The 20,447-nt window shown below is 37.3% G+C and overlaps 1 protein-coding gene across 1 annotated transcript; it reads right to left on the reverse strand.

Moving 5' to 3' along the window:
* Positions 1 to 12,836: 12,836 nt before the first annotated feature.
* On the reverse strand, positions 12,837 to 19,784 carry TBL13 (TRICHOME BIREFRINGENCE-LIKE 13). Its single transcript, XM_006855390.4, has 6 exons — positions 19,368 to 19,784; positions 18,842 to 19,019; positions 17,784 to 17,924; positions 15,084 to 15,204; positions 13,650 to 13,784; positions 12,837 to 13,132 (listed from the first exon to the last, which is right to left on the reverse strand). The coding sequence occupies exons 1-6, from the start codon at positions 19,732 to 19,734 to the stop codon at positions 12,881 to 12,883; spliced, it is 1,194 nt and encodes a 397-aa protein (XP_006855452.1). The 5' UTR covers positions 19,735 to 19,784; the 3' UTR covers positions 12,837 to 12,880.
* Positions 19,785 to 20,447: the final 663 nt, after the last annotated feature.

Here is a 20,447-nt window from a genome sequence, read left to right on the forward strand (position 1 = left end):
TTAAGAAAATCCATTTGTGTCTTTCTGGCTTTTATAATGTCCATGTTATGCTATGCAAAAAAATACCATAATGTCGATGCTATGCAATGCTAAAAATAGGAAGCAAGAAGGATTGGTTCTATTTTAAAATTTAGGATCTACTTTAGAATATTCTCTAGAAAGGTATTTAATTGTGACTCTATGTAGTTAGATACAATCGTCAACAAATTGGATGTCTCTATTCAATCTTATAATGTCTTTTTTAAGAAAATCCATTTGGGTCTTTTTAGCTTTTCTAAGAAAAATTTGGTTGCTAGGTTGGGGAATTACATCCCAAATTTGGGATTTAAAAAAACTATTATAAAAGATTTCACAAAGCAAATGATTAGACGAAATGCTCACGCATAGGGTGGTGGTTGAGTCGAGTCTGGTTTGGGTCAACCCCAGACATGATGGAACTAGATTTGGACCTAGACCTGACCTAGGCCTAGGTCCAAGTGATTTGGACCTAGACCCCATCCCTATCTAGAAATTTGAAAATAATACAAAATTATTGTGTATATTACTCAGTACATGTATTTATATATGTTATGTTGGGTATGGTTGACTACGATCCAAATTGGTAGCGTCCTTGCCATCCCCGGACTCAGAACTAGCACGGGTGGGGTCGGTGTCATTTGGACCCATGCCCAACCCGCTAGGGGGTTGATCCGCCGACCGACTCAACTTGGTTGCCACTTTTGCCCGTATAAGTATACTTACGTTTTGTGAATAACATAGTACATATACACTTGTTTGAGATAAGTTCATCTAGAGCGCGTTTGTTTGCAGAAACATTTGGGTTCAAAAAGATAAGGTTCCTGAATACTGTAAAGCATCACACAATTATCATGTCACAGCCATGGGCAAGAATTGATGTTTAAAACTCAGTGGTCAAGATCAAGAATTACTGATCCACATCGGGAATCGGTCCAAACCTGACCCAATTTCTTGTAAAACCTAGAAACAATCCAGTTCTTTTGGACTCGGTTCCCTTTTAGGGAATCGAGGATATCTGTCAAGGAATCCACACATTATATGTTTATTTTTTATTTTACTATTATCATTTTTATGGTTCAATTCTCAATTGTGAAAATCAGTCCATTGCCGATCTAGACCGGATTTTCCCTCCGAAAGGCTGGTTCACCTAGCCTATCCAGGTTTCCAAACATGGGTAAAATACACACAGGGTGTGCTTGTTACATAAGCCGGTATGAAATAATATACACAAGCCTATAAAAATCAGCCAAATCTCCATCTTCTTTTTATTATTGATAAACTATTTTAATATTTAAATCCAAATTGTAGCAATAATACCAAACCCAAGCCTCCATTTTAACTTTATGCCTCCCTATGTTTTGATATCTAAAATTATTGCTTCAGGAAACCGCAAAATGTCAAAATTTTTGGTTAGCAAACAGCCAAAAATACAGGCAGTTGCTTAGCTGGGACTACCCCAGCACTAACCTGATCGTACTAGATTTGGACCTAGACCTGACCTAAGCCTAGGTCCAAGTGATTTGGACCTAGACCCCATCCCTATCTAGAAATTTGAAAATAATACAAAATTATTGTGTATATTACTCAGTACATGTATTTATATATGTTCTGTTGGGTATGGTTGACTACGATCCAAATTGGTAGGGTCCTTGCCATCCTCGGACTCAGAACTAGCACGGGTGGGGTCCAAGTCATTTGGACCCATGCCCAACCCGCTAGGGGTTGACCCGCCGACCGACTCAACTTGGTTGCCACCCTTGCCCGTATAAATATACTTACGTTTTGTGAATAACATAGTACATATACACTTGTTTGAGATAAGTTCATTTAGAGCGCGTTTGTTTGCAGGAACATTTGGGTTCAAAAAGATAAAGTTCCTGAATACTGTAAAGCGTCACACAATTATCACGTCACAACCGTGGGCAAGAATTGGTGTTTAAAACTCAGTGGTCAAGATCAGGAATTGCTGATCCACATCGGGAATCGGTCCAAACCTGACCCAATTTCTTACAGAACCTAGAAACAATCCAGTTCTTTGGACTCGATTCCCTTTTAGGGAATCAAAAACATCTGTCAAGGAATCCACACATTATATGTTTATTTTTTATTTTGTTATTATCATTTTTATGGATCAATTCTCAATTGTGAGAATCAGTCCATTGCCGATCTAGACCGGATTTTCCCTTCGAAAGGCTGGTTCACCTAGCCTATCCAGGTTTCCAAACATGGGTAAAATACCCACAGGGTGTGCTTGTTACATAAGCCGGTATGAAACAATATACACAAGCCTATAAAAATCAGCCAAATCTCCATCTTCTTTTTATTAATGATAAACTATTTTAATATTTAAATCCAAATTGTAGCAATAATGCCAAACCCAAGCCTCCATTTTAACTTTATGCCTCCCTATGTTTTGATATCTAAAATTATTGCTTCAGGAAACCGCAAAATGTCAAAAATTTTGGTTAGCAAACCGCCAAAAATAAGGGCAGTTGCTTAGCTGGGACTACCCCAGCACTGACCTGATCGTACTAGATTTGGACCTAGACCTGACCTAGGCTTAGGTCCAAGTGATTTGGACCTAGACCCCATCCCTATCTAGAAATTTGAAAATAATACAAAATTATTGTGTATATTACTCAGTACATGTATTTATATATGTTATGTTGGGTATGGTTGACTACGATCCAAATTGGTAGGGTCCTTGCCATCCCCTGACTCAGAACTAGCACGGGTGGGGTGCAAGTCATTTAGACCCATGCCCAACCCGTTAGGGGGTTGACTCGCCGACCGACTCAACTTGGTTGCCACCCTTGTGCGTATAAGTATACCTACGTTTTATGAATAACATAGTACATATACACTTGTTTGAGATAAGTTCATCTAGAGTGCGTTTGTTTGCAGGAACATTTGGGTTCAAAAAGATAAGGTTCCTAAATACTGTAAAGCGTCACACAAATATCACGTCACAGCCATGGGCAAGAATTGGTGTTTAAAACTCAGTGGTCAAGATCAAGAACTGCTGATCAACATCGGGAATCAGTCCAAACATGACCCAATTTCTTGCAAAACCTAGAAACAATCCAGTTCTTTGGACTCGGTTCCCTTTTAGGGAATCAAGGATATCTGTCAAGGAATCCACACATTATATGTGTATTTTTTATTTTGTTATTATCATTTTTATGGATCAATTCTCAATTGTGAGAATCAGTCCATTGCCGATCTAGACCGGATTTTCCCTCCCAAAGGCTGGTTCACTTAGCCTATCCAGGTTTCCAAACATGGGTAAAATACCCACAGGGTGTGCTTGTAACATAAGCCGGTATGAAACAATATACACAAACCTATAAAAATCAGCCAAATCTCCATCTTCTTTTTATTATTGATAAACTATTTTAATATTTAAATCCAAATTGTAGCAATATTACACAACCCAAGCCTCTATTTTAACTTTATGCCTCCCTATGTTTTGATATCTAAAATTATTGGTTCAAGAAACCACAAAATGTCAAAATTTTTGGTTAGCAAACCGCCAAAAATAAAGGCAGTTGCGTAGCGGGGACTACCCCAGCCTTGACCTGATCGTACTAGATTTGGACCTAAACCTGACCTAGGCCTAGGTCCAAGTGATATGGACCTAGACCCCATCCTTATCTACAAATTTTAAAATAATACAAAATTATTGTGTATAATTCTCAGTACATGTATTTATATATGTTCTGTTGGGTATGGTTGACTACGATCCAAATTGGTAGGGTCCTTGCCATCCCCGGACTCAGAACTAGCACGGGTGGGGTCCAAGTCATTTGGACCCATGCCCAACGCGCTAGGGGTTGACCCGCCGACCGACTCAACTTGGTTGCCACCCTTGCCCGTATAAATATACTTACGTTTTGTGAATAACATAGTACATATACACTTGTTTGAGATAAGTTCATTTAGAGCGCGTTTGTTTGCAGGAACATTTGGGTTCAAAAAGATAAAGTTCCTGAATACTGTAAAGCGTCACACAATTATCATGTCACAACCGTGGGCAAGAATTGGTGTTTAAAACTCAGTGGTCAAGATCAGGAATTGCTGATCCACATCGGGAATCGGTCCAAACCTAACCCAATTTCTTACAAAACCTAGAAACAATCCAGCTCTTTGGACTCGATTCCCTTTTAGGAATCAAAAACATCTGTCAAGGAATCCACACATTATATGTTTATTTTTTATTTTGTTATTATCATTTTTATGGATCAATTCTCAATTGTGAGAATCAGTCCATTGCCGATCTAGACCGGATTTTCCCTTCGAAAGGCTGGTTCACCTAGCCTATCCAGGTTTCCAAACATGGGTAAAATACCCACAGGGTGTGCTTGTTACATAAGCCGGTATGAAACAATATACACAAGCCTATAAAAATCAGCCAAATCTCCATCTTCTTTTTATTAATGATAAACTATTTTAATATTTAAATCCAAATTGTAGCAATAATGCCAAACCCAAGCCTCCATTTTAACTTTATGCCTCCCTATGTTTTGATATCTAAAATTATTGCTTCAGGAAACCGCAAAATGTCAAAATTTTTGGTTAGCAAACCGCCAAAAATAAGGGCAGTTGCTTAGCTGGGACTACCCCAGCACTGACCTGATCGTACTAGATTTGGACCTGACCTAGGCCTAGGTCCAAGTGATTTGGACCTAGACCCCATCCCTATCTAGAAATTTGAAAATAATACAAAATTATTGTGTATATTACTCAGTACATGTATTTATATATGTTATGTTGGGTATGGTTGACTACGATCCAAATTGGTAGGGTCCTTGCCATCCCCTGACTCAGAACTAGCACGGGTGGGGTGCAAGTCATTTAGACCCATGCCCAACCCGTTAGGGGGTTGACTCGCCGACCGACTCAACTTGGTTGCCACCCTTGTGCGTATAAGTATACCTACGTTTTATGAATAACATAGTACATATACACTTGTTTGAGATAAGTTCATCTAGAGTGCGTTTGTTTGCAGGAACATTTGGGTTCAAAAAGATAAGGTTCCTAAATACTGTAAAGCGTCACACAATTATCACGTCACAGCCATGGGCAAGAATTGGTGTTTAAAACTCAGTGGTCAAGATCAAGAACTGCTGATCAACATCGGGAATCAGTCCAAACCTGACCCAATTTCTTGCAAAACCTAGAAACAATCCAGTTCTTTGGACTCGGTTCCCGTTTAGGGAATCAAGGATATCTGTCAAGGAATCCACACATTATATGTGTATTTTTTATTTTGTTATTATCATTTTTATGGATCAATTCTCAATTGTGAGAATCAGTCCATTGCCGATCTAGACCGGATTTTCCCTCCGAAAGGCTGGTTCACTTAGCCTATCCAGGTTTCCAAACATGGGTAAAATACCCACAGGGTGTGCTTGTAACATAAGCCGGTATGAAACAATATACACAAACCTATAAAAATCAGCCAAATCTCCATCTTCTTTTTATTATTGATAAACTATTTTAATATTTAAATCCAAATTGTAGCAATATTACACAACCCAAGCCTCTATTTTAACTTTATGCCTCCCTATGTTTTGATATCTAAAATTATTGGTTCAAGAAACCAAAAAATGTCAAAAGTTTTGGTTAGCAAACCGCCAAAAATAAAGGCAGATGCGTAGCGGGGACTACCCCAGCCTTGACCTGATCGTACTAGATTTGGACCTAAACCTGACCTAGGCCTAGGTCCAAGTGATATGGACCTAGACCCCATCCTTATCTACAAATTTTAAAATAATACAAAATTATTGTGTATAATTCTCAGTACATGTATTTATATATGTTCTGTTGGGTATGGTTGACTACGATCCAAATTGGTAGGGTCCTTGCCATCCCCGGACACAGAACTAGCACTGGTGGGGTCCAAGTCATTTGGACCCATGCCCAACCCGCTAGCGGTTGACCCGCCGACCGACTCAACTTGGTTGCCACCCTTGCCCGTATAAATATACTTACGTTTTGTGAATAAAATAGTACATAAACACTCTTTTGAGATAAGTTCATTTAGAGCGCGTTTGTTTGCAAGAACATTTGGGTTCAAAAAGATAAGGTTCCTGAATACTGTAAAGCGTCACACAATTATCACGTCACAGCCATGGGCAAGAATTGGTGTTTAAAACTCAGTGGTCAAGATCAGGAATTGCAGATCCACATCGAGAATCGGTCCAAACCTGACCCAATTTCTTGCAAATCCTAGAAACAATCCAGTTCTTTGGACTCGGTTCCCTTTTTGAAAATCAAGGATATCTTTCAAGGAATCCACACATTATATGTTTATTTTTTATTTTGTTATTATTATTTTTGTGGATCAATTCTCAATTGTGAGAATCAGTCCATTGCCGATCTAGACCGGATTTTCCCTCCCAAAGGCTGGTTCACTTAGCCTATCCAGGTTTCCAAACATGGGTAAAATACCCACAGGGTGTGCTTGTTACATAAGCCTGTATGAAACAATATACACAAACCTATAAAAATCAGCCAAATGTCCATCTTCTTTTTATTATTGATAAACTATTTTAATATTTAAATCCAAATTGTAGCAATAATACACAACTCAAGCCTCCATTTTAACTTTATGCCTCCCTATGTTTTGATATCTAAAATTATTGCTTCAGGAAACCGCAAAATGTCAAAAATTTTGGTTAGCAAACCGCCAAAAATAAAGGTTGTTGCTTAGTGGGGACTACCCGAGCCTTGACCTGATCGTACTTGATTTGGACCTAGACCTGACCTAGGCCTAGGTCCAAGTGATTTGGACCTAGACCCCATCCTTATCTAGAAATTTGAAAATAATACAAAATTATTGTGTATATTACTCAGTACATGTATTTATATATGTTCTGTTGGGTATGGTTGACTACGATCCAAATTGGTAGGGTTCTTGCCATCCCCGGACTCAGAACTAGCACGGGTGGGGTCCAAGTCATTTGGACCCATGCCCAACTCGCTAGGGGTTGACCCGCCGACCGACTCAACTTGGTTGCCACCCTTGCCCGTATAAATATACCTACGTTTTTTGAATAACATAGTACATATAGACTTGTTTGAGATAAGTTCATTTAGAGCGTGTTTGTTTGCAGGAACATTTGGGTTCAAAAAGATAAGGTTCCTGAATACTATAAAGCCTCACACAATTATCACGTCACCGCCATAAGCAAGAATTGGTGTTTAAAACTCAGTGGACAAGATCAGGAGTTGCTGATCCACATCGGGAATCGGTCCAAACCTGACCCAATTTCTTGCAAAACCTAGAAACAATCCAGTTCTTTGGACTCGGTTCCCTTTTAGGGAATCAAGGATATCTGTCAAGGAATCCACACATCATGTGTTTATTTTTTATTTTGTTATTATCATTTTTATGGATTAATTCTCAATTGTGAGAATCAGTCCATTGCCGATCTAGACCGGATTTTCCCTCCGAAATGCTGGTTCACCCAGCCTATCCAGGTTTCCAAACATGGGTAAAATACCCACAGGGTGTGCTTGTTACATAAGCCGGTATGAAACAATGTACACAAGCCTATAAAAATCAGCCAAATCTCCATCTTCTTTTTATTATTGATAAACTATTTTATTATTTAAATCCAAATTGTAGCAATAATACCAAACCCAACCCTCCATTTTAACTTTATGCCTCCCTATGTTTTGATATCTAAAATTATTGCTTCAGAAAACCGCAAAATGTCAAATCTATTGGTTAGCAAACCACCAAAAATAAAGGCAGTTGCTTAGCTGGGACTACCCCAGCACTGACCTGATCGTACTAGATTTGGACCTAGACCCCTTCCCTATCTAGAAATTTGAAAATAATACAAAATTATTGTGTATATTACTCAGTACATGTATTTATATATGTTATGTTGGGTATGGTTGACTACGATCCAAATTGGTAGGGTCCTTGCCATCCCCGGACTCAGAACTAGCACGGGTGGGGTCCAAGTCATTTGGACCCATGCCCAACCCGCTAGGGGGTTGACCCGCCGACCGACTCAACTTGGTTCCCACCCTTGTGCGTATAAGTATACTTACGTTTTGTGAATAACATAGTACTTATACACTTGTTTGAGATAAGTTCATCTAGAGCCCGTTTGTTTGCAGGAACATTTGGGTTCAAAAAGATAAGGTTCCTAAATACAGTAAAGCGTCACACAATTATCACGTCACAACCATGGGCAAGAATTGGTGTTTAAAACTCAGTGGTCAAGATCAAGAATATCTGATCCACATCGAGAATCGATCCAAACCTGACTCAATTTCTTGTAAAACCTAGAAACAATCTAGTTCTTCTGACTCGGTTCCCTTTTAGGGAATCAAGGATATCTGTCAAGGAATCCACACATTATATGTTTATTTTTTATTTTGTTATTATCATTTTTATGGATCAATTCTCAATTGTGAGAATCAGTCCATTGCCGTTCTAGACCGAATTTTCCCTCCGAAAGGCTGGTTCACCTAGCCTATCCGGGTTTCCAAACATGGGTAACATACCCACAGGGTGTGCTTGTTACATAAGCTGGTATGAAACAATACACACAAATTTATAAAAATCAGCCAAATCTCCATCTTCTTTTTATTATTGATAAACTATTTTAATATTTAAATCCAAATTGTAGCAATAATACACAACCCAAGCTTCCATTTTAACTTTATGCCTCCCTATGTTTTCATATCTAAAATTATTGCTTCAGGAAACCTCAAAATGTCAAAATTATTGGTTAGCAAACCGCCAAAAATAAAGGCAGTTCCTTAGCTGGGACTACCCCAGCACTGACCTGATCATACTAGATTTGAACCTAGACCTGACCTAGGCCTAGGTCCAAGTGATTTGGACTTAGACCCCATCCCTATCTAGAAATTTGAAAATAATACAAAATTATTGTGTATATTACTCAGTACATGTATTTATATATGTTCTGTTGGGTATGGTTGACTACGATCCAAATTGGTAGGGTCCTTGCCATCCTCGGACTCAGAACTAGCACGGGTGGGGTCCAAGTCATTTGGACCCATGCCCAACCCGCTAGGGGTTGACCCGCCGACCGACTCAACTTGGTTGCCACCCTTGCTCGTATAAATATATATACGTTTTGTGAATAACATAGTACATATACACTTGTTTGAGATAAGTTCATTTAGAGCGCGTTTGTTTGCAGAAACATTTGGGTTCAAAAAGATAAGGTTCGTTAATACTGTAAAGCGTCACACAATTATCACGTCACAGCCATGGGCAAGAATTGATGTTTAAAACTCAGTGGTCAAGATCAGGAATTGCTGATCCACATCGGGAATCGGTCCAAACCTGACCCATTTTCTTGCAAAACCTAGAAACAATCCAGTTCTTTGGACTCGGTTCCCTTTTAGGGAATCAAGGATATCTGTCAGGGAATCCACACATTATATGTTTATTTTTTATTTTGTTATTATCATTTTTATGGATCAATTCTCAATTGTGAGAATCAGTCCATTGCCGATCTAGAACGGATTTTCCCTCCGAAAGGCTGGTTCACCCAGCCTATCCAGGTTTCCAAACATGGGTAAAATACCCACAGGGTGTGCTTGTTACATAAGCCGGTATGAAACAATATACACAAGCCTATAAAAATCAGCCAAATCTCCATTTTTTTTTTATTATTGATAAACTATTTTAATATTTAAATCCAAATTGTAGCAATAATACCAAACCCAAGCCTCCATTTTAACTTTATGCCTCCCTATGTTTTGATATCTAAAATTATTGCTTCAGGAAACCGCAAAATGTCAAAATTTTTGGTTAGCAAACCGCCAAAAATAGAGGCAGTTGCTTAGCTGGGACTAAAACCATGGACATAGCTTTGTGGTCCTCATGCCTTCACCCACTGGAGTCAAAAGCTGGAAACTCCACTTACACACAAAAAAATTCAATTTTTGGGGATTTTTTAAGGGCAAGCTTTTTATGCTTCCCTTAAAACATAAAATTTAAAAAATTCTTCTTGTCCATTTTGAGTGGAGGGCTAAGATAACCCCAAACATAATGTCACGTATGTACATTATTTCATTTTTTTTTATTTTTATACAAACGATTTTGACACCAAATTTTGTACGTCCAATCCTCTATTAAACTTGCACTAGTGAAAAATATAAAAACAATATTTTCAATTAAATAAAATTACCAAAATACCCTTAAAAATTTTAAGGGGTATTTTGATATTTATATTTTATCGAAAATATATTTTAAATATTTTTTATAAGTGCACCCCAATGAGAAGATGACACGTACCAAATTTCATATTCATACAATTTATATAAAAAAAAAGCTAAAAATAAAATTCTTAAGACGTCAGATCTAAGATCAAACGATAAATGGCTCTCTTGATCAAAATTAGAAAGCTGATAGTAAGGGAAGCATAGATCTCTTATAGTGTAGGGGAAATATAAAAACCTTTCCCATATTTTAAAGCTCCAGTCGTCATTGAAGTTGAACTTCAGGATCATTTCTCTTATTAAAATACATGTTGATTTGCTGGGGTTTATGTGCAAGTACCGTCCTGAGGCCAATCTGAGAAATGGATCCAAACTCTAAAGATCCACCATCTCAGTCTTACAATGATCGCAAACTGAAAAGAAAACAATGAGCTCTAAATGTGTTCTATCTTCTACCATTTTTTTAGGAGAAAAGTTTATATAGAGCCGAGGCCCTAAACAATCAAATTTGAGCCTATCTAAAAAATTTAACTAGAGGTTGTTTTAATGTTCAAATATCTTCAAATTGATCATCTCGACATCAAGATGCATAGACATGAGAAAAAATGGATTTCAAGTTTTGGAAATAGAGTATTTTGTAATGCACTTTTGAACAGTCAATTTTTAAGATTTTTCCAGTTTTCATAGATGTGTCGATCTACACTATTTCTTGAAGCTTTAAACTTTATAAATAAATATGAAATATATTTTAAGGCTGTCACAAAGATTTATAATATTGAAGCCACATTTCGATGCTATTGGAAGGTAGGTTCTAATTTGATTGTTTAGAGCCTAGGCTCTATAAAACCGCACCTTTTTTCTAGACCATTCATTGTAGTTATGAACAATTGTTTCATGAGGGCTGGACCGCATTTGTACAATATGTGGTCCATTGGTATAAAGCATCCATCTTAAAGATGAATGCAAATAGGTGGTCCATCTAAAAACAATTGTAACTAACGGTCCAAATGTTTCTTAATATAATTATTATTTTTAGTTTTCAAATTTTACTTATTTATTTATATTCCAGATCTCCATGTTAAAGATTATATATTCTCTAAAAAATAAGATCAAATTATTTTTAAAAAATATATTTATTGCCAAGCCCGCATTTGTACATGTGCGGGATTGGCCGCATGCCAACTGCATCCTTTAGTTATTCAAAGGTCTTCAAATAGATTCGAGGCAAATATGAATTTGTGTTTTGGAATGTGTTTCAAGTTTCAAAATCTTTTCACCATCATCATCATAAGAGTATTTTCCAAACTTATTAGGGTCGGCTAAATCTCAAAATCCATATAAAGAAAAAATACTTAAAGATACCATTTAAACAAGGCAGTCACAAACATTATTGTCTGTCATATTTTAAATTGCGTGGTTGTGAGTATGTCATTTACTAGACTCAAAACTCCAAAAAAAAAAAAAAAATCTTGTCTGTCATATTTCAAATTGAGTGATTGTAAGTGTGTCATTGACTAGACTTAAAACTAAAAAAAAAAAAATTCAAACTTTTACCCGAGCCCAAGCCATCAAATTTGACACCTAATTGCTAATAGCACTTGTGACCTTGTAGCAAACATTAATAATCCCAACTTTTCAAAAGCACCTCCAAAACCAAGGCAAACACGAAAGTCCGCATACGCATCGAAAGCTTTTCCATGCACCTTTCAATCGAGTTTGGGAACTAACTTGGGTTGCTAAATCCTTAAATGACTTGGTTCACAACTTTTCTGCAGAGTCATAAGAAAAACCTGCCAAACTAGCCCAATAAAACCACCACACAAAAACACATGAGAGAGAGAGCTCAACCCCAAAAAGGCAAATTATTAATACTCCATTGGCAATGACATCCTTGGCCTTTGTTAACATTAATCGAAGGGCTGATGTTTGGTCTCCACCACCTACTAATTTTATCAAACTACATTTTGATGAAAACAGTTTTGGCAATCCCGGTGCAACTGGCTTTGGTAGACTGATCAGAAATAAGTTCGTCTATATCTTATGCAGTTACTCTGGCCCATGCAGTTTTACTACCTCTAGCGAGGCTGAACCACATGGTTTGTTAGAGGGTGGAAAGACAATTAAAGAAGAGTAGAGGGGAGTCTAATAGGAGATTAAGATCATTATTTCATGAAACTAGGGATAAGATCTGGCTGTTTAATGCTGATCTTTGTCATTATTATAGGGAGGCCAATGAGGACGCAGATTGTCTAGCCAAAGGGGGAGTTTCAAATTCCTCATTGGTTGTTATATTTTCTTGATTTTATGCTCTTATTGTACGTCACATCTTGTAATCTGTTTTATGATTAATGGAAAGCTTGTGTTAATATTCAAAGAGAGAGAGTGAGAGGTATTTTGTTGGGAAAGGGGCTGGGGAGGGAGTCAGAGTCAAATATTAATTCAGGTTAAACTCATGAAACAAGTCAAGCCATTTAACTGCAGAAACTGATGAACATTCTTTGAAGCGGTGAGACAAACAACAAGGGCAATAATCAAAGCATATTTGAGAAAAGAACGCGCTCAGAGAGAAACATGCAAAAACTGAAGTTTGCAAATAGGGGTCGAGACAAGAATAAAATTTTGCAAATAATAAAAGAATCCAATGTCAATTTGTAATAAGATTAACTACAAGCAAATCATTCCAAAAATCTGTCAATCCTGGTAAGCACCAGTGCATGCAGTCCTCGTGCTTTTTCCCACCAGAGCTCGATGGGTGGGCATCTGCCCTGAATTCACTCATACGGCTTATATCGAGAATGCGAAAACTTGTCCCCTCTATGGCCTTGTACAAATGCTGGTTCACCAATCGAGCCTCAACATTTGTTCTGTTTCTCTCCAATGAAAACAATTGCTCCACCTTTTGTAAACCAAAAGACAGACAAGTGTCATGGAGCTATGAAAGTGATTTGAGAAAAATAATATGATATAACTACAGGATGTTTCTTTGAAGAATTCGAATGCATAACATATGGTATATAACTACATAACCAAGACAACCATACAGATGCATACAAATTTACATTAATATGTACAATTCCATAATGTATTTATGAATATGAAAGCCATAAAAACCCTTAGCACAAAGGAAGCATACATCATATTAAGGCACTGTTATTAAAGTATAGGATGCTATAGTTCAACATATTTCAACATCAATAAAATGCAATGAAAATCAATGATACAACAAAAATTCTATGTCCGTATGCCAGATAAAGCTAGTAATGGACTGCAGATTTAGAAGAAATATACCAAGTTTTTGGCATAACTAATAACAACAATATTAATTGCCCCATATGGCTAAGAAAAAATCTGTCAAGATAAGATATAAAAAATACGAAAAAAAGGTTGGTGATAGATGGTCAAAAGAAAATCACCTGCCCCTGCGATAAAGGTCTATTACGTTGACAAGAACCACCTTCATTCCAGTCACCCCCTTCAAAATGTCTTGGGGATTGTGTACGGAAATATTTGATGGCGTTGAGTGCCATTTTGTTCTCCACAAACATTATCTGCAAATGAAAATGAAGCCCATTGAACAGAAATGGAAAAATAAAAAATTGGAATAACTAACAAATCAGAAACAAATAAATCAACTACTAGAAAATAACTACAGCAACCAAATATTGAGGATATCTTTAGAAAGAAGCTTCTACTTTGTGTTTAGTTATCCTTGCACATCTTGGGTAACAACATTTGCACTGAACCACAAGAACATCAGCAGTGAAAAGGAACATGTGAGCAATGGAATAAGTATGCACATGCATGCTTGTGAAAGATGTCAGCTGATGTGAATATATGTATTTACACATTAGTCACGCATGCGTGCATGACTGCATGTACGTGCATAGACATTTAGATAAACATGTGTAACGGAATAAGAATTCACATGTCCACTCGCGAAAGATGTCAACTGAGAGAGAGAGAGAGAGAGAGAGAGAGAGAGAGAGAGAGAGAGAGAGAGAGAGAGAGAGAGAGAGAGAGAGAGAGATGGTACATGGACTGCGCAGCCAGTTATGCTGCTTATTCAAGAGTCTATGAGTATGTGGCTGGTAATAGGTACGTAGAGGAACAGTAAAAAAGCTCTCATCTCTTTTCCTTCAAAGAAAACATGTGATTGCCATTTACTGTAGGACCCTAAGGTCACTTCTGGATCATAAGGGCATTCTTCCAATAAATTTCCTCTCAGTGCTCCAGTGGATAAGATTACTTGGAACATGATGGCTGTGTAATGCACAAAAAAGGGGATGCCTGGGTAACTTTGTTTGTAATTTACCCAACTTTTGTATATACTATTTCTTAGCAATACCAGCATTCAACAGGGCTGAGAATTGTATATCTCTACAAGGAATACTCATTGTATCACTTGGTGGTCATTTGGTAGAAGGGTGATTTTGGGCCTCATGTGGAAGGAGAATCCATGGTATGTGTCTTTTTCTACTCGAACTGGTAATGAAATTTTCACTAAAATAAGGTCACAATGAACCATAGGAAGTCCCTCCGTGGTCCCCCAAAATGCAAGAGATTTTGACACCACTTGGCCAAGCTAACCGTGGATCCAAAATATTAACTTGCCACACTATAGTGACCCACATATAGATCAGGTAAACTCAGGAAAATCAGAAACTAGAATCTTGATTAATATACCAGTTACCTATTTAAACTCATCATGCCTGGTTTAAAACCACTAAACTAAATAGAACGTATTAGTAAACCAAAAGATGGATTATAAATTACTAATTTCAAGAAAATGCTGCACCAACGGCTGACAAAAAAATATATCCGCAACGGTTACAAGATGTAAGACATACCATATTCTTCAAAACCATATCCAGGCCAAGAGAAGGGGAAAGGGGAGGTATCACAGGTAAGCCTTTATCAAAAAAGATCATTGGAGAGTGAATTGGATCAAATTTAGCAGGTGCCCACCACCTGAAAAAATAACATTTCCATCAAAAGCAGAAACAAACAAAATCATATGTAGAGTTAAAGTGGGAATCAGTTGGGATTGCATGTCCACAATAAAATGAAAACTTAGAGACACAAAAACTCATATTCATTGAAGCAAACTCTTAATGTCCATATTGTCTTCTTTGGAATAGCAGTAATATCTTGGATCATCCTCAGCCAAGCACTGAGTTGTTCTATCATTTCTCAGTAGATATTCTTAGTAGCTAGAGAATATAAATTCACCTAGTTTATTTCCTTTCGTTGATAACAACATAACGTTGAAGAATTCATTTGTCTACAAATGAACTGCACAGATATATAGTGTAGTACCAGATATGCAAAGAAGAGAAATCCTGAACATTGTCAAGGCATCAAATTTTGAGACCAGCCGAGATAGCATACATCCAAGCAAAACTTGCTAGAGACAAGCCACAAATCTCTATAAGGGATTAAAGGTTCCAAATCCATTGATTTACCATATTTCATACTTATAGCCTTTGGTAGATATTTCACAAATTTTATACTTGCATTCCATAGCTTTATATTCTAGGTTACGAAGTCCAGGAGTAACAAAGGAAAGGATGTTGGGTATGGGGGCAGACCAATATGAAAAGAAACCATCAACTGCATACTCGAAATCAGTGCTGCGCTCAGATAAGGTTAGGTCAAGTTGACTCATGAAAGAGCCATTCTATTCACTGAGTCATGCAGGGATATAATCATTCTATTCACTGAGTGATGCAAGCGCATGACCGAAATAAACAATGGTTACTTATTCAAGAAACTCCCAAAAAAAAAAGGAAAAAAGAAAAAAAAGGAAACCAAACGGATAAAAATAATAAAAAGGAAGAAAAGAGACAAATAGAGGTGCTGGGAGCTTGGTCAACAAACAAAAGCAACTGGGAAGTTCCTAACACCAGAGCTTGAATGGACTCATAGAAAAACTTCCACAAGGAATTGCATAGTGATCGTCTCAGGGACACCATTTGTGAGTTGAAGTGTCATCCAAATTACAAGGCTTGCTTTTTCTAGAAACATTTTATTTCAAGAGATGGAGTATACATTCAGTAACACCCAAAATATCAAACAAACAGAGACGCATACTAGAGTCCATTTTTTTAACAGAAACAATAATAAATTAAAGTACAATACGAGAGAGAACATAGAGCATCACTGTATCAGGTAGGGAATGTAAGTGTTTCCAACAGTCCAACTAGTTAGGTAGCTCCCACTCCATGTTAAGCTAGACATTCTGCTTCACAATTATTTTCTTTCCATATATGATAGAACTAGATCTGCAACATTTTGGAATTGGGACAGGTGACCGACTTCTTCCATGAGATCTACCAGCCTCCATGGTTTGGGAAACCAGATACTTAGAAAACCACCTTGTGAGATTGACGGAGTCCCCCTCCATAACCAGGAGACTTGAGAAAAACGAATAGAACAGCCTATGGTCTTTATGGAGCGCAAGTGTTTCCTCTCAGGTTGAATTCACAAGTCCAACGGGATCAGATAACACCTCCACCTTTTACTCACCTTCTTAGAAGTCCACAAAGATGACTCAAATACTAGATGGGCTTGGATTCGAAACAAACTACTATCAATGTTAAGCCTAAGAACTCCGATAGGAGGCATTCAACATGTAAGTTGCCTCATCTGATCCTTTCTCAACGCCATTGTCCTTCAACCCTAATTCAGTCAATATCTTAATTCCTAATACTGTACCCTTTTGAAGAACTAGCCCATGAAATGGCATCATCTCAAAGTAAAACAAGTGGATATGTTTATTCTACAATTGATATGAGTCATAGTTCCATCACATAGCAAAAAAGCAATATTCTCAGATTATCAACTCAAAAAGGCAAGAACTCACACAACAACAGAGCCATATCTCAGAGCATCTCTAGTTGTTAATTCTATTATTAATATTGCGACTTAAATTTTTCCTAATTTTGATTTCATACAGATTCAATATTCAGTTTTCTCATAATCAAAGAAATTATACTCCAGAGGGAATATTGAATCCAAGAGCACATAAAAAATTGACGTCAGAACCAAGACCTGGCAATGTTGTCATCCTTTGAAGAAACACTCATTTTGGTTCTATCCATTTCTCAGACTCTCAGAGTGAGCAACTTGCATCTACTTCCATCATATCAAAAGCAACCGGGATGCCCTGGCCTGTGGGCCTCTCGGTGAGGCATGGCTTTGGATCACACTTTAAGGCCCATGCAGGCCAGCCTTGGCCCAGCTCTCTGTCTCCCTCTCTCTCTCTCTCTCTCTCTCACACACACACACACAAACATGCGTATATAACATACATTTAGATATATAATATGTCCTTTCATATCACAAAAAGAAGGCCCAAGCCCAGCCCGACCTGATTCAATTTTTCAGGCCAAGCCAGCTCAGGCCTCAATGAGATAATTTGGGCGAGCTCGAGCCCCACTGGAAAACTGGTCCAGTGGCAGCCCTAATTGCGGAGTACAGGTGAAAAATCTAATTACTACAGGTAGCAAGCCAGCACCATACCACATGAAAGAGTCATTGAAGTTTACCAGTGGCCAGTATTCATGATAAGAATGTCGTGGTAGCTTGGAGCTTCTATCCAAGATAGATCAGGAACATCAATATCCACTCTAAAACCATGCTTGTAACCAAGTGATTCCAAGATGCCATCTTTGTCACTTGCTGACCAACTGCACCAAACAAAAGAAATTACAAAAAAAAAAAAAAAACAGGCTTAGTGATAGCCGCATTATAAATATTAGTAGCAAGGCATATATAAAATATAAATAACAACACATACAGGAAGCAAACAACAAGTACAGACCATTAGATAAAGAGCAGCTTGTTTTGGAGGACTGCAAATCCTTAACATATGCTGGCAAAAAAAATTAAAAGGAAAGTGCCCAATTGTACTTCCTGAGTTTTAAAAACACCCATAATTTGGGAGAGGTGATGTACACTTAATCTCTAGGCATAAATGAAGGGAAAATGTTCCAAGGTAACAGTGTTCTCTTCTCGAGCAACTTAGATAGGGTCAAACACACACAATCTGCAGGATACAACACTGAATGCCTTCCAGTTCAGCTGCACGTTTGAACTCCGAACCCAAGTCAACTACATTTCAAGAATATATTTCTAAGAAAAATGTTACATAAAAACCACGTGACACTCGAATTTCACTAATCACAGTGACTGTCAGAAATAGTAGCTTCTACAATTCTTATGCTCATCAAACGCTGTGATTTTCCGTATTCCAAATGATGCAAATTCTCAAAAATTCATTTGTTATATGTTTTTGACATTTTACAGTAACAGTTTTTTGAACTTCAAATGTTGCGACCTTTCAACAGAAGCAAGTCTACAGAATAGCAACGGCCAAACTTTTTAATAGTAGGAATCTACATAACCTAATGTGCAGGAACCATAGCACCCCAAGTCAATTTCTCTCCCAAGAAGGATCGTAACTAACAAAAAGCTTGGATCATTGACAAAGAAGTATATCGCAAACAAACATGTATTCACACAACCATTGCACTAGAAGCAACTAAACAATGACAATTTTCACAAACGAGGACAAGCATTAGAGAAATTCTTCAAAAATTCTAACCTTCCATAACGAACCAAGAGATTGGTTCTATGATATGCTATTGTAAGGTTATAAAGAAGAAATGTATGGCCGCGATCAGCACCAGCAGGCCGCCATTTTTTTACTTCGTTTGATGCCTTCTTCAGAGTGCACACAAGTGACACAAACATATTCCTGTTCAAAGAGTCTCCCACAAATCCTGCACTGGCAAACACATACAAGGTGTATAAAAAGACTGTACAGCTCAATCTAAACATTACTAGTCAATGCGAAAAAACTGGGTTTAATTCAATTCAATTCAATTGAGTCAGAACTAACATTCCAGTTTAACAGAGTATTCTAGAATTAATTCTATTTAACAGCTTGAGTAACACCATATTAGTGAATTTCCTCCCCCAAAAAATTCCCAAATTAAGCATATAACATCCATTTTTTTAAGGGAAATACTACAAGAAGGCAATGCAACAACGGAGAAAAAACAATCTTGAGAAATAATAGAAAATGTTCAAAAAATAGAAAAACAGGAATTCAAGAGATAGGGATCTACCGATTTTGGTGTGTCTGAATCGCTCGAGAAATTGAGCTGGATCAAATCGGGGAAGATCACACTCCCTAGGCTGCCATTTCCATTTGAAAATCTCTTCAACATTAGGTTTTCCATTAAAGATGCAGTTCCAGCCTTTGAATATCTCTTTGCAGGTGTGGTCATAGCGTGGCTTTGCCCCCTTATCATAAAGCCATGAGCCATCTGAGAAGTTGCAGAACTGCTGGATGGGTTGAAGGAGAGGATGGCGAAGATGATAGGCATTTCTGCCACGAGCCAAGATGATATAGAGGGAAGTGGAGAAGAAGAGAGAGAGGAGGATGAGGTTACAAGTTACAGTCTTCTTTGCCTGCTGCGCTCTTGCAGCCATGAGAGTGTTAAGGGAGAGAACAATGAGATCAAATTGAGAAGGCGCAACTCTAGATTTTGCTTGGAGATACAGTTTATGTATTGAAACCCTCAAGAGAGGTTTAAAATCTGTTTTCACCCATAGTTACAAATTTTAATTAATTTATTTCTTTATTTTAAAAAAAAGACAATTGTTTCGTGGGGCTGGACTGCATTTCTACAATATGCGGTTCACAAGTATAAAGCATACGTAGTCCATTTAAAAACAATTGTAACTGATGGTCCAAATGCTTTCTTAGGATAATTATTATTTTTAGTTTTAAATTTTTTTCATTTTCATATTCATGATCTTCATGTTAAAATTATATGTTATGCAAAAATTAGGATCAAATTATTTTTTTAAATATATTTATTGAAAAGCCCGTGTTTCTACAACATGTGGGCTGGCTGCATGCTAACCTAGTTGAAAAAAGAAAAGTACAATTTGAGTAGATCTATACCCTTAGAAAATCTTAGAATTATTCAGTTTGGACAAATTGTTATAAGATGCACTTTCTTTAAAACTTGAATTATTTTTTTCTTCAAACCTATGTAGAGATGATCAGGGTTTTCCAATATTGGAATATTCTCTTATGAAGGGTTATTGAGGTGTAACTTATTTCAATAATATAAAATTCAGTTTTTGAAAAGTCGAAAATATACATTTTTGTCTTTTTTAAAAAATGTTAGGAAATT

The sequence above is a fragment of the Amborella trichopoda genome, chromosome 2 (assembly GCF_054954075.1).
Source record: "Amborella trichopoda isolate Santa Cruz 75 chromosome 2, AtrichopodaSantaCruz75HAP2 v2.0, whole genome shotgun sequence".
Lineage (NCBI taxonomy): Eukaryota > Viridiplantae > Streptophyta > Magnoliopsida > Amborellales > Amborellaceae > Amborella > Amborella trichopoda.

Bases quoted from the DNA above. Each gene is read 5' to 3' on its own strand.
- TBL13 (XM_006855390.4), bottom strand. From the start codon at position 19,734: ATGGCTGCAAGAGCGCAGCAGGCAAAGAAGACTGTAACTTGTAACCTC. The intron at 19,020-19,367 runs GTAGATCCCTAT...TTGCCAGTGCAG, and splicing joins ATTCAGACACACCAAAATCG to GATTTGTGGGAGACTCTTTG. The intron at 13,133-13,649 runs GTGATTTTCTTT...GGTTTACAAAAG, and splicing joins GACCTTTATCGCAGGGGCAG to GTGGAGCAATTGTTTTCATT.